The following is a 15,024-nucleotide window of genomic DNA, read 5'->3' as shown; positions in this document are numbered from 1 at the left end:
GGGAAATTTATGACCTTCCTTCAGACGTAAGAAATCATGTACAGCCATATTTAATGTATAAAACCTCTCATGAGAAATGAGTCTTTAAACAAAAGGCTACCTGTAAATTCTTTTCCTCCAGTCAAATTTTGCTATCTACTCCGTTCTGTGGGGATGTCCTGGAACACATTACATACTTGGGTCTCTTTTTAACATTTTTCATTAAACAATAACATTTCAGAAAACTTTGCAGGGCAAGTAATTCAGCTAATTAGAAGGAACAGATATTTTGCTAGGTGCAACATTATGCTTGTAAAACATCCAACTATTATATACACCTAAATTAGAGACTCAAAGTGAGGGTTTTTTCTTCTTCTGATGCAGCAGAATCACTTCCTTAAATCTTATAGCCAGTGTTGTGCTATTTGTTAAAATCACATCGTAATCATTAAAAAAAATCTAGCTAACCACGCCATGAATATTTATATTTAGAACTGGCCTAGCAATGCAACACTAGCAAGCCGAATGCAAACTCTAAGGAAAAGAGTTATCCGCATACAACCACACAATTATTTACATTTATTTACATAGTTTAAAAGACTATTTTAGCACCTTTTCTAAAAACCATCCTACGCAGCCTTTCATCATAAACACCACAGGAAACATCAGCTTAAATGACACTATTGAAAACATCACAGTTCTGTACACGATACACACAAATATTCAGCGCATTCCGAGAAGCTGGCGGCTTTTGAGCTGGTAGTGTTTCTCCAGCTCACAAAGGGCTTGAGCCCGCAGGTTGGCAGCGTAGAGACGCTTCTTCAGATTACCACCTTTTTCTTTTGAGAGGGGGAAATTCTCCAGGCTGTCCTCTGACTGAGCATTTTCTTTGCTTTCGTCACCAAACTGAACCTTCTTTTTTCTCGTAGTGAAGACTGGCAGCGCTTCATCATCTTAAAAAAACAGAAAGATGCTTTTCAAATACTAAACTCTCACTCACTGCATATTCATTTACAGTGGTACCTCGGGTTAAGAACTTAATTCATTCTGGAGGTCCGTTCTTAACCTGAAACTGTTCTTAACCTGAAGCACCACTTTAGCTAATGGGACCTCCCGCTGCTGCTGTGCCGCCAGAGCACGATTTCTGTTCTTATCCTGAAGCGTTATTTCTGGGTTAGCGGAGTATGTAACCTGAAGCGTATGTAACCTGAGGTACCACTGTATTCTTTACTCTGGGGGTGGATGACTTCTGGCTCTCTGATGTCGTTGGGACTCCCAACTCCCGCCATTCCATGGAGTTGGAGTCTGACAATGTCTGGCAAGCCAGAGGTCAGCCACCCCTAGTTCACTTCCTTCCATTTAGAGTTTTCAGCAAAGGCTGCAAGTGTTCATACCCCTCTACAGGGCAAAATTTTGATTACAGTGAAGGCTCCACAGCTGCCACACTCCTTGTAAGAAAAAAAATCACTGAGATCACTGCCTTTTGTTTGGGGAAGTGTGTGTACCATGCTAGTTACATGGGAAAAAGTGTTCAGTACTAGTAATAATAATTACTAATACTATTTATACCCTGCACATTTGGCTGGGTCCAGTACTCTTATAGGGCTCATCTGGGAGAATGTGCCTTCTAGACTGTGTACACGTTATTGTGAAGGGAAGGATCATCATAGAGATCTGTGTGTGAAAGAAAGACAGAAATAAATCTCATTTGCCTTAGGAAACTCAGAATAGGGTCTAGAAAAAAAAAGAGCCAACGGATGAGGGGCCTTGTTTCTTACTTTTAATTCACCTCTGAAGGACAATATTGGTCTTGCACTTTTATTTTATAAAACTGAAGCAATCTGCAAGTATGAACCAGTTTAAAACCATGTCAAGTGGGTGCAGCATAAACATGCTTAGTTGAAGCTAAATTTCATGTGTGGCAATTGTTTATACACAGGAAATTGGCAAGTGAGCACATTAATTCATGTATATATTCTTCTTACACCCACAGTATACAACACTGCTCCTTTACTGAGTTTTAGTGTTATGTGTTTTTATTATTTTACACTGCACAGGAGGCTACATGTTCCATACAAAAGGGTGGTTTCACTGAATGCTACAGGTTTTGATTTTATTACATGTTTATCCTCTTCGTAGTAACTCAGGCCACATCCACCCATACATTTAAAGCAGTATCAGACCACTTTAACAGTCATGGCTTCCCCCAAATAATTTTGGGAACTGTAGTTAGTTAAGGACACTGAGTTGTTAGGCAATCCCTATTCCTCTACCAGAACTCCAATTGTCAAAGTGGTTGGCCAATCAATCCTTCTTCCCACAGAACTCTGAAAATTGTAGCTATGGGAGGGGAGTAGGGAGGTCTCCTAACAACTCTTAGCATCCTTAACAAACTACAGCTCCTAAGATTGCTTGGAGGAAGCCATGATTTTAAAGTGGCATCATAGTGTTTTAAATGTATGGTGCAGATGTGGTCTCAGACTGCATACCCACATGGTCACAAACAGCTTGGGAAACCGTTTATGTCAAGAGAAACTGGCCCACAATTACTTAGCAAGTTTTGTAGCTGAGGAGGGATTTGAATGCAGGTCTCCCTAGCAAAGGATGAGGAACCACCATGGGGAACATCAGTCTAGCAACATATGGTGGTTCCCCATCCTTGATCTAAGAACAATGATTAATCATGGTTTTTGTATCTCAAGCTCAGTCTTCTATTTGGAAGCAGATTGGTGAAGTGTCAGATGTCAGTAGTGATGGGCAGCTGCCAACACCCATGTCCAAGGAGAGCGCCCCACTGCCAATGCGTGGAAGCCTCAGGCCCAGCTGCTGCTCCCACCTTCAGCTGTCATCTATTAATGATGCAACAAGGAGAGGTAACATCCACTGACTTCATCCTCTTCTTCTGGGAAACTGAGGGGGAGGTGAGTAATTTGGCTGTTTTGAAGGAGTGTCTAGACCCTGGAAGTAGCACTGACCCTGCTTATCAACTGATGGACATAACCTAAGATCCTACTGGAAGCAGCAGCAATAATATTTTTATTTATTTGTTCAAGTCATGAGAGAACTGAAGAAAATTGGGCAACTAGAAGGACACAGCTAAAAATGAAAAACAGCCCAACTTTCATTGAGTTAGGTAAAAGCAGTCTTCTCCAACCTATTGCCCTCCAGATGTTTTGAACAACTCTCATCAGCTGCCAGCAGCATGGTCAAAGATGATAAAGTTATAGTCCAACACTCCTAGTGAACAGCAGATAGAAGGTCCCAACTCTGAAGATACTGAATACTACTTGCTCTCATGTCTGTGTCAGGATACATAGAATGTTGTGTAGCCTAGTAAGTCTGCAGGCTTGAGCTTGCTTGCAAAGTAAAAGAAGCTGATGCAATAGACCTGCAAACCTTACTGTGTCAGAGTGACTCAGCAGGAGTGGGCCGACAGATGATTGGCTGTTGTCTTGTATTAAAAGGGAACCTGTTAAGCAGGGTGTGGTGGTGTAGAGTGGAGTCAGAGAGAGTGAGAGTGAAGTTGTCCTAGTTGTCTTTGTATGAACTGTCTGTATGTATATAGCTCACATTAAAAGAATACTGCACTAAAGAACCTGTGGCTTTTGCACTTCTCTGCTACAACGCTGTGGAGCAATCCGCGACAGTCTGTTCCAGAACTTGGGAATGCACTGCCAATCTGTGGCTACAGCATTATATTTGTCTTTATCCCCAGCCAACCAAACCCCAAGTGCATGCCATTGTATTTTTTTCTCCCACTCATCCATCCCTTCTCTGACCCACCTTTGGACAATGTACCATTTACATTGATAGTGTGGGGATTTCCCCCTTTATAATAGTAATAAAAAAAACAAGCCTGCAAAATGTTCAGCTTCAAAACCCATTCACCCGTGGTCCGTTAGCCCACTTCAACTGCAGCATTTATCTAAAACCTGAAAGTAATCCCTGCACTACATGTTATGGAACCATATCTAGATTTTGGGTACATCTAGACAATAGCTAAAGATCAATAATAAGAAAAGCACCAATAACTGTCTTTACTATGCCTCTTTTTCTGAGGAGTCACTGGGCCTAATTTGCACATCACAGTAAACCATAGTTAACGGTTTATCATGAGCATGCTGTTCCAGGGTGCTTTGCTCCTTAATGCTAGAAAACAGGAGAAACAGACCATGTTCTTTAGCTTAGCATTATGCTAAGACATCTCTGTTGGTCTGCTTAGTTCCAAGAAACACAGGATTAGTAAGCCAAGAATAAACCTAACTACAGATCTAACTACAGATCTTGACTTCTGAGGAGTGAATGAAACTATGATGCCTGACTCGAACATAACACTAATCGTGGGATTGTGGAAACGCAAGTGGAGAGCAGCTTGCTCATAGCAAACCATTAACTGTGGTTTACTGTGATTCACAAGCTGGACCAATATCACAAAGAACTGCCTGAATGTAGAAGTAGATATTCAAACAGGCAGACTTGTGTGTTGAACTGTAAACAAATAAAAAGTAAGGCTTGTTTAAGGCTGCTTGTGTTTTGCTAGTCTGTGGCAGCCATTTGCCAGAAACTAGGGGGTGGGGGTAAGATTAGACAAATAAGAGCATTTTTCTTTCCGTTTGCCTTTTGCAAGGTTTCAGAGGGCTTTGTTGTCATTTTAGGGTCAGAATTCCATGGTTGGCAACGCTTTAGAATTTCTATGGCAATCGTTGACCAATTACATGAACACTAACCTAACAAATGATTTCCTGAATACGCATTGTGTTTGAATAGTGGGACTGGTGTGTATACAGCTTTACTTACCATGAATGGTAGTAATTTAGCCAAGCAATTTCTCACATCAAAAGTATATTAAAAAGGTGACTAGTGGGCATGCAAAATTAGATATTTTGCAAGTAAAGGGGGGGTTCTTATGTTAAGAGAGCCCACTAGTCAGGCCTCCTTTACAATTGTTTTGAATAGACTTTAATACCTCATTGTAAGGCACTGTAGAATACCTTTTTGATGCAGCTTAACTGCAATGCTTTCAGATTTCTTTGGCCACAGGAGATGTGAAGGCCCAGAAAACACTGGGCAAATTCAGCAAGCCCACCTTTCAAGGACTTTCAATACCCCCAACCAAAAATTACATATTTTAATGATAAGAAAAGCCACACATAACATAGAATACAGCCTGCATATGGAACAATAACAGACTACTATATGCAAGAGCTGTATTATTACAGGACAGCATCCAGCTAGGTAATATTCTGAATGTAACTCCCTGAAATCAATGGACTTTGGTTACTTAAAGTCCATTAGTTTCAAAGGGGCACCACCCAGATAATGCAATTGTTAAATTATTACTCAAGTCAAGTGGGTTTGCCCAGCGATGCAGGGCCCTTAGAACACAGAGCTGGGGTGGAAAAATATCAGTTGCAACCACAGTGGCTTTTTTTTTTTGCAGAAGCTTCATTCTGATTTGAAGACTACAAAGAAGTTCACTTCCTGAAGATGCTTTGATATCACACCATTCCTTTTTGAAAAGTCAGATAAATAAGAATTCTATCATCATTTAAGTTTGTAGTGATTAGCAAAGACCTGCCTGTGATTTTGAAGGGAAAGCCATTATCCACAAAGAAAAATGGTATTTTAAAGAGGCTACGTTATTTGCTGGATTTCTTTACTAGGACTATTGCTCAAACAGCAACATACTAGAATTTGGGTTTTGCATTGACCAGACACCCCTTGGCAATTACTCTGGTAGGCTTCCAGAAGTCCACACAGCTAGCTGCATGGGGTTTTAGGCTTCCATTTATTATACAGGAAGCCACTCCTGCTGCCTGACAAACAGCTTTTGAAATGAAGAGGGGGATCCCAAAGAAAAGTCAAGTTTAAAGAAAAAAAATCAAGCTGCATCAGTTCATGGTACCCCAGGCTATATGCCTAGAAAGCAGCATAGAACCTAGAATTGCAGTATTTTAAAGCAAGATATATGAAAATTGACTAGACTACAGTAAGTCTCCATCATATAAACCCCAAGTTAGCCTCTTTGCACTGCCATTTACAAAATGCTAAGTTAAAATATATTTTATTTCAGGATTAACTTTAGAGTTCAAGTAAGCCAAAATTGGCTCCAAATCGTAAACATGTAAGACGACAGAGGTATAATGCACACACATAGATCTGGCACTAGAAAGTGACAGCTGAATTGCAGAAAATATTCACTGAAGTCATGATGCCTCCCATCTTGGGTAGCAGTGGTATCTCAACTAGGCTTAGCAGTTAAGTAGCAGAGGCAAAGAGAAGCAGAGAGGTTTAGGTTGTCCAACTCATTTGTCTGAGTGGCAAAGATGTTAAACACCTCTGCCCCTGACCAAATCTTCAAGGAATTCACAGTATACAGCACTTCAGAGCCCTCCTCTTAAAAGTCATGATTTACCATACAGATGAGGAGCATCAACAACTTGAAGTATCCAGCATTTACTACTGGCAAATGGAAGTACCACCACAGTGGGTATCCAATCTGGCCCCTTCATACACATATTAAGCCCACCCTAAGCTGCCGCCAGTATTAAAACATACTGGAGCTGCCAGGAAAGCTAGCTTAATATCCACCATAGAAGGAGCGTTACTAGAGGTCACTAGTACTAAGGCTGGTAGCATCTGGGGGTTCCTGGTTTAGCAGTCCGTTAAGAGCTTCCAACATCTTCTCCTACCTGGGCATGTCGCTGGCTGCAATAGCCTCTGGTCCTTGAGTAAGTTGTAATTCTTCACCATGTTCTCAGCCCTGTTTAGAAAGGAGCTGGTTAGTAAGAGAAAAGCCTTTATCAAAATAAGACACTTTTAGACATTTTAAACCAACCTAGCCAGTTTTTCTTCTGCCAGTCTCTCTCGAACACACAGTTCCCGCTCTCTCTCTGGAACAAAAGACAAGCCATGTTATCCAATTGCAGACAGTGTGCACCTATGACAGCTTTTTATTCTTTTTTAAAAAATAATTTTTAATTGAAAACTTTTAAACTCCGTACAAATTATCAGACAATACAATCCCATAGTATTTCCCCCTTTCCCCTTCCCACCCCCCCTTCTGAGACCTCCCCCAGCTCCCTTAACTGCTTTATTAAAATCAATATTGTTTCTGCATATTGTTCAATTTCAAATTTTGTTTTCCTGTTGTTCAAAATCCTACTTGTTAATAAAGTTTGTGTATGTTTATTCAAATCCTGCCAGCGAATCTAAGTCTGACAGCTTTTTATTCTGACCAGTAAATGGCCCATGGGGAAAGCAGCATGCAACCTGCATAGTATGTGAAGTCCCTCTGCTTCTATGAACAGTGTCCTTGGCTTATTATAGAAGGATAAACAAGATCCATAACGGAAAACACACAGTGTCACTGCATCCATGTTTAGGCACCATGATTGCACCATGAAACTATTAGTTGAATATATCATCTATTCAGATGCATTCCAAGTTACATATGACTCGACCCTCATTCATTCCAAATGTGCTGCCGCATCATGCATGCAAGAAAGGTGGGGGGTTGCAGGTAGTGCTGTGGTCTAAACCACTGAGCCACCTGTGCTTGCCAATCGCAAGGTCGGCAGTTTGAATTTGCAAGACGGGGTGTGCTCCCACTGCTCTATCACAGTTCCTGCCAACCTAGCAGTTTGAAAGCATACCAGCGCAAGTAAATAGGTACTGCTGCATCGGGAAGATAAACAGCGTTTCTGTGTGCTATGGCTTCTGTCGCAGTGTCTTGTTGCACCAGAAGCGATTTAGTCATGCTAGCCACATGACCCGGAAAGCTGTCTGTGGACAGACTCTGGCTCTCAGCCTGAAAGTGGAAATGAGCACTGCACTCCATAGTCAAATTCAACTGGACTTAACTGTCCAGGGGTCCTTTACCTTGCAAGAAATATATTAATGTTTCCTTCATGTCACCGAAGGGAATGCATCCCACTCCCCATTGAAGGCACTGCTAAAGCAGGAATCCAAACCCCCACATCCCATTGCTGTTTTAGTTCTTACGTTCTAGCCTGTGTTCTCTCTCTTTTATGGCTCGCTCCCTCTCTTGTAGCTGCTGCTCTTTCAGTTTCAGCTCATTCACTGGAGTTCCTGAAAGTCTTTCTACTTTATCTTGCTCTCCTGATCGTCGCCCTCTTCTCTCCAAGTTTCTCCCTTGCTCCTCCAATACCAGGTTGGCTATCAGAGGGTTCTGCAGAATTTCTTCAACTGAAGGCCGACAGTAATCCTTGAAATCAGGGAGACTTATTATAGTCACTGTGCTGAAATGTTACGTTTAAAAAGCCATTACAAGTTTTTTTCAGGCAGCAGCACATTTGGGGATCAAATTATGTACACAGTACTTGTATGGATTGGGTTTGACTGCAGCCACCTCTGCTGCATCAAAAACGAATATGGAAGGGTCATAAAACACTTCCTTCTTTGGGGATATAATAGGCAATAGGCCAAGAATAAGGGTAGAAGCTTCCCCCAGCAGCTCATTGGACACCACCCTTTGTACCTTTGAGAAATCACCCTTACCTTTAGGTGCAGCATCTTTGTGATGAGTTCATTCAGCTGATCTGAGTAACGGTATGGGATCCGTCTGAACTTCCCTTCTCTTATCTTTTCTGCCAACTCTTTTTGGTTAAAGGCTGTGAATGGAGGCCTAGAAAGAGTGAACAAACATGCTCTTCCAGTTCACCCCAGCATCAACCTGAAATGAATTCTTATTTATTTGTTCTTTCTAGAATGTTTTGGTGCCCATGTTTTGATTTAGTTGCTTCTTCTCAAGAGCATGGCTATACTGTGAAATGAGTTTAAATGCTGCCAAATGCCTACCTAGAAACCTTTGGCTGGTACTATACTTACGACAATGCACACAACTCGTAGAGAAGACATCCTAAAGACCAGATGTCAGATTTCTCATTGTAGGACATGCGATTTATTTGTTCCTAACAGGGAGGAAACAGAATATATTAGTACTAAGCGTTTAATAATTAGTTTGCAAATTAGATGAAATGTGGCCACAAAATTGGTTACCAGTATGCATTCTGGAATATTACTTAGGAGTTAAGCATTAGAAAACACATAGTAGGTAGGATTCCATAATGGCAATAACACTTTTAGTGCTAACTCATACTTGCTGCTTACTGTATTTTAGAAATGTCAATATAACACTGAAAGAGGAAAGTCATATTGGAATCCAAACCTGTGTCCAGCAGTTGGTGTTAAGAGGGTTAAGGTTTGCTTTTCTTAGTGAAATTTACCACTTTTTCCCTTTTCTAGAAATGCATTCTTTCATAAAATTAGTAGCAATGAATGACACAAAACCAATTAAACTGAGCAGTTTCTAAGCTGCCATCACTTTTAAGACTCCCCCAAGGAAGCATATATTAGTATGTTAACATTTAAATATTAAGAAAAGATTGAAGGCTCCAAAATCTGTTAAGGAAGCACATGCAATTAAATTTACATGACTTTATGAGTTGACATGTTTTAAGCCCCCTATTGATTTTAAGTATGTTTTGCATTTTTTTAAAATTACCTGCTGTTAACTTTTCTTATGGACAATTCCAGTGTTGCTCTATTTTTGTAAACTACTTACAGTTTATGATCAAGCTGTATATAAATATTGTAAAACAATTGTGTCAATATTTACAAGTTTTACCATAATTTTAAAGCTGAACACAACATTTAAACCAGTGTAATTTATTTAATTCTTCTCTATTAAATATTTCAGTTGTTATTTCTTCTCTCTGAAAGATATTCTGGAGATATTTTATACAGTATACAGCATGGTATACTTTGACTTGTATTTAGTAAACAAAACAAAACATGCTATATTAGATACCAATTAATTTAAGGCACTGCTGCTGAAAGGTAAGTTAGATCTGGCAATCACAAAGTAAAAATGCTCAAAATCCAAAGCAGCTGCTTTCATCTTGAGACACTTACTGGAGACATATAATATGGTGTGCCAACAAATGTTTTTGCAAAACTGGTATCATGGTGAAGTATCCTGGCCAGGCCAAAGTCACCAAGCTTCACATTCTTCTTGCCATCAAGGAAGATATTTGCTGGCTTTAGGTCCCGATGAAGCACAGTGTGGCCACCATCACTCCGCCTGTGGCACTCCTTCAAAGCCAAGGTCAGCTGGGTGAGGACGCGAAGGACAAAGTTTTCTTCCACATAATGTCTTTTGAAAGTGGAAACAAGTGGTTATTTTGAGTGCCTTTAAGCCAAAATCCATTCTCTCTCTCTCAGCCCATTTTCAAATATTCCATTACTTTAGTAAAGAAAATCGAAACATGGGTCTATGCAGATAGAATAGGGGTGAAGCTAAGTAGCTTGAGTCCCCAGGAGCCAAAACTGCACCCCCATTCAACAGGTGTTCCCCAAGTTCAACAATTTCCCCATAGAATTGAATGGTTGCCATTCATTTCTTTGGATAATGTGTTTTGGATGTATGTGTTTTGGTCACAAGCATACATGAAAGTAACCGAAAGCTAACTATAATCCCCTGAAAGAACCCCACAAATATTGCCTTGTCTTATTATCTAAATCCCATTTGTCCTTGGTATTATCTCCCTGCTCGCTAGTCCTTTCTGAGGCAGGAATTTCCAAATTATGCTAACAGTGAAGAAAAGAACAGGAGACACTCTTCTTTCTCTTTGCCACATTGCTGAACCTCTGAAGACCTCCAGTACTCCTAGAGCACTTGGAAGAGAGACAGTCTTATCTAAATCTGCATACATGCCAGACAAGGAATCTCTCCTGCTAGTCATTATCTTATTCAAACTTCCACACAAGTGAGAAAAATCCCCACCTCTTCCCCCAAGTCCAAGAGGCAGAATCTTGTCTCACTTGCACAGCAGTTTAGAGTGGATCAGAATCTAAAGTTGCCGTTTATCTTCTACAAACCTGCATCCAAGAGAGGCATGGCTGCTGCTCCAGGCCCTCTGACAAATAAAGAATTTGGGAGACAGCTTTTTCTAGTATTACTCATCCAAGCATGGATCAGGTAAAGGTCACTGGTAATCCTCATTCTATTTTCCCAATGCCAAAACTGTAGCTATCCCAAAGAGTTTAAGTATAAAGGATATTCTATCTCTGGGCAACTACTTGAAAGCCCCCACAATCATTTCATTACTTGCTAGGCAGATTAAACTTTTCACCAGTTTTTTTAAACACAGAAAAATGCAGTGCCAAACAGAAGGATTACAGCTCAACAAATTAGACATTTTATTTATTTAATTAATTTTATAAAGCCAAGTGCAAGACGCTCCAACTTTTAGGCTATTTTACAGAGTGACATGGGTTCCTTATGAGCAAACTGTAATTTGTATTTTTGAAGTCTTAAGTCAAAGATTTTGATGCGTTTCAAATTTAGTATATCATGTTGTGATTTTAGGATTATCACACCTGTATTGTAGTGTTCACTACTGACAAGGTAGATTTCCTATTCTAAAGCAAACAAACTGAAGTAATAAAAATAAATAAAAGAATGCACAGGAATATTCCTCCTGAGGATTACAGGGAATAAAGACAACATTTACTAAGTATGTAATTACTTAGGAAAGCGCTTGTCTATGTCCAAGCAAACTGTCATTTCCCCACAATCAGGCAGTTTGTGTAGTAAGTAATCTTATTTACCACATGGTAAAGCAAACTACTTGGTTGCCTGTATGATTTAACATCTTGCCAAGTGGAAAAGAAAATTTCATCAGTGTGGTAAAAATTGTCATCTCTGCTCAGCAACAACCTTGTATCCTCAATGACAGTTGGCTCAACACTTCCAAAATTATTTCTGGTTGCTGTCTTAAAATACCTGTGACCTCTCATAACTAATTTAATAACCTACAGCACAAGATAATGTCATGATAATCCAGAAGTTTTACATGCCTTTCTTTTGTACATTTTGCAATCAGAGTTGCCAGGTCTCCACCTTCACAGTATTCCATCACAATATAAAGTGTTGTATTTGTCCTGTCAATTATACGGTCATAATACCGGACAATATTCGGGTGTTTTAGTTCACGAAGCAAGTTCACTTCAGAAACAAGCATTTGTTTTTCAGATTCTGTCATAGATCCATAGTCAAGTTCTTTCCAGACCAAGACCTGAAAAAAGGAGCAAGCCATCTCTAGACAATAAACATATAAAAAACTTAAACAATATAATGATTTTAAAAGCTCAGTGGACTAGCATCTTACTTTAAACCAAGATAAATCTCACCCCCGCACCCAACAGCAGTAAACCTGACCTCATTCTCCACTGCTTCCACAGCAAGAGATTCACACCTCATTTTATTAGTGCAAGGATCACTTGTGGTAGCGTTGTAATTTGAGATTTTGTTCATGGCAAATCTTCCCATGCCAAACATACTAATAAACAAAATCTGCAACTTACTTCTAAATGTCTAGCCAACCTAACTATAGAATTAAGAGCACAACACAGTATAATGTTCAAATGAGGTTGGGGACTCCTTTCATGTGATAGAACCAATCTGACCCTTTTGCTTGCATATGAATATGGTGTCTCAGGCCCCATGCCAGGTACAAACAGTTTCTGAAGCAGAGATGCAGCAACTGAGACCTTAGCCCACTTCCTGAACAAAAATATGAGAAGTCAGGGACCAAATTGTTTCCAACAGAAGGAAACAGCCAGAAACCCCACGTTAACAACTAACAATCAAGTAAGGAAAATAAAGTAGTGAGCTACAGAGCCACCTCTACTTCAGGGAGCATCTCTAGAATGCAGCATCTTGTCCCTCTTCACCTCACCCACAAATACAAAGACTGGGGCCACACATTTGGCTTTTAGGGGTGGGAGGCATGAAAGAGGGGAAAAAACACCAGGAACACAGCCTGCATAGAAAGCCTGTGTTGTGGTGCAGTAGTGAAAACAGGGGGGGGGGGGGAGCTCAGAATAATGGCTTTTTGCACCAGGGCTGAACTCTAACACTGAAGTCTGTTTCTGATTCCAAGCTTTGTTTTGCATCAAGCTTTCTTTGGTGGTATCCCTATGGATATGTTTTAAGACAGGGATAGCGAATTTGTGGCCTTCAGCTTTCCTTAGACTCCAACTGCCTTCAGCTCCAGGCTACATGAGCATAGATAAGACTATCAATTTATCCTGACTGGCTGCATACCACCTTCAGTGGCAGAGACAGCATATCTCTGAATACTGGGGAACAATAACAGGAGTGGGCTTGATTACTGGCTTCCCTGAGGCATCCCATTGGCCACTATGAGAGAAGGGACGCTGGATGAAACCCCCAGCAGAGAAAGCTGCAGCTGGAGCAACTGCAGAGCAGATAAAACTTCTTCCTGCACTGTATTTGCGACTCCTACTGCTATGTTTGCATAAGAGAGCTGCTGGACCATTCGGAGAACGATACCCCTGCTCTAATTTACAGCAGCTGGCCTTGATATAGGAATTTTGGGTGTAAGTAGAGACCTATCTGATGACATATAACTAACTAACTTAATTAATCATCACCATCAGTGTTTTTTTTCTGGGGGGGGGACTCAGTTGTATGCATACCCCTAAACATTTTGTGAATCTTTGTGCTTTTGTCCATTTACTGTATCTATTTTTCCCGCTTTGAACTATAAAATGGTGATTTTCTTGAGTCAAAATGAGAGTACCCCTTAACATTATTTCTATATATACTGATAATAACACTAATCATATAATATGGCCTTTGGCCTTATCCAGTAGGGCTCTTCTCATGTAACACAACATCTGAGGAAGCACAGCGTTCCCACCCCCGGCCTAGGCCCTGCCCTTCCGCACGGCTTCCAAAGGGCTCCCACAAGCCTCCGGGGCGCCCCCACCCCCGCTCGCAGCCCCTCCTCACCTTGCCGTCCGACCTCCGCCGCACTTTCTGGCACCTGCCGTAGGAACCTGCGCCGATAGTGAGAAGCACCTCGTAGTCCTCCGGGCGGCTCGGCATCGCTCCGTGGCGGCCAAACGACCCAAACACAGCGGAACACGCAGCCGTCCCCCAGCGCAAAAGACGTTTAAAACACGCCGCGCCTGCCGCCGATTGGTCTGCCGCTGCCCACGCCCGCCCGCCCTCTTTCCAATTGACTCGCGCGGCTGCCGAGGTCACGTGCCTCCCAACGGCTGCTCCTCTGCCCGGTCGCTAGGCAACCGCAGCTGCCGCTGGCGCTCGAGGGCGGCGCGAGAAAACTTGGGGCTGAGGTATTTTGGGTACGCTGCTTGGCACGCGGCGGAAGCGGATCCCAAGTTGCGCTTTGATCGTGTCCTGCCAGTCAAAAGACGTCATCAGGCAGGCGACGAGAATGTATTTTTACCAAACTGAACAAAACCCAAGAGTTGCACATAAGTCATTACAGTACTTCTGGTTCCATATCGCAGGCATTCGACTCTTCAGGTGACCTAGTCGCTACCAGGGACAGGATGGAATATAACTATATATTTATCATACTCAGAGTAGACCCACTGAAATTAAGGAGAATGTTTGCTAATTTCAGTGGAGCTACTCTGAGCAGGACCCTAAAGACCCATGGAAGGCGAAACCCTTTTATTTTAAAATGGCACCCTTAGCCTCTCATGGAATGGCAAAATCAAGTGCATGTAGCAGAACATAAGAATTGAGCCAGGGTAAAGTGGACAGTGGGAATCATGTTGAAGAATCTTCAACATCAGCTTCGTTGGACTGGTCATGTGCGGATGCCTGATGATCGTCTTCCAAAGCAACTACTCTATTCCAAACTTAAAAATGGAAAGCGTAATGCTGGTGGTCAACAAAATTGGTTTAAAGACCGTCTCAAGGCAAATCTAAAAAAATGTAGTATAAACACTGACAACTGGTAAACACTGGCCTGCGAGTGCTCCAGTTGGAGAACAGTCTTTACCAAAGGTGTCATGGGCTTTGAAGATACTCGAACTCAGGACGCAAGGGAGAAACGTGCTAAGAGGAAGGCACGCTTGGCAAATCCACACCGTGATCAACTCCCGCCCAGAAACCAATGTCCCCAACTGTGAAAGGACGTGTGGAACCAGAATTGGCATCCACAGTCACTTACGGACACA

General features: G+C 41.5%; 1 protein-coding gene across 1 annotated transcript; it reads right to left on the bottom strand.

Moving 5' to 3' along the window:
- Positions 1 to 349: 349 nt before the first annotated feature.
- NEK2 (NIMA related kinase 2) lies at positions 350 to 13,971 on the bottom strand. The gene is made up of 9 exons (XM_033144821.1): positions 13,823 to 13,971; positions 11,863 to 12,080; positions 9,916 to 10,156; positions 8,830 to 8,912; positions 8,500 to 8,626; positions 7,984 to 8,206; positions 6,818 to 6,872; positions 6,672 to 6,742; positions 350 to 932 (listed from the first exon to the last, which is right to left on the bottom strand). Exons 1-9 carry the CDS (start codon positions 13,916 to 13,918, stop codon positions 703 to 705), a joined length of 1,344 nt encoding a protein of 447 aa, XP_033000712.1. The 5' UTR covers positions 13,919 to 13,971; the 3' UTR covers positions 350 to 702.
- Positions 13,972 to 15,024: the final 1,053 nt, after the last annotated feature.

The sequence above is a fragment of the Lacerta agilis genome, chromosome 3, assembly GCF_009819535.1.
Source record: "Lacerta agilis isolate rLacAgi1 chromosome 3, rLacAgi1.pri, whole genome shotgun sequence".
Taxonomy (NCBI): domain Eukaryota; kingdom Metazoa; phylum Chordata; class Lepidosauria; order Squamata; family Lacertidae; genus Lacerta; species Lacerta agilis.
This window is presented reverse-complemented; position numbering and strand designations above follow the sequence as displayed.

Excerpts from the sequence above, each read along its gene's own strand:
- NEK2 (XM_033144821.1), bottom strand. The coding sequence starts at position 13,918 with ATGCCGAGCCGCCCGGAGGACTACGAGGTGCTTCTCACTATCGGCGCA. Across the intron at positions 12,081-13,822 it reads GGCGGAGGTCGGACGGCAAG|GTCTTGGTCTGGAAAGAACT; the intron begins GTGAGGAGGGGC and ends TCCTTTTTTCAG. Across the intron at positions 8,627-8,829 it reads TACGAGTTGTGTGCATTGTC|GCCTCCATTCACAGCCTTTA; the intron begins GTAAGTATAGTA and ends CACTCTTTCTAG.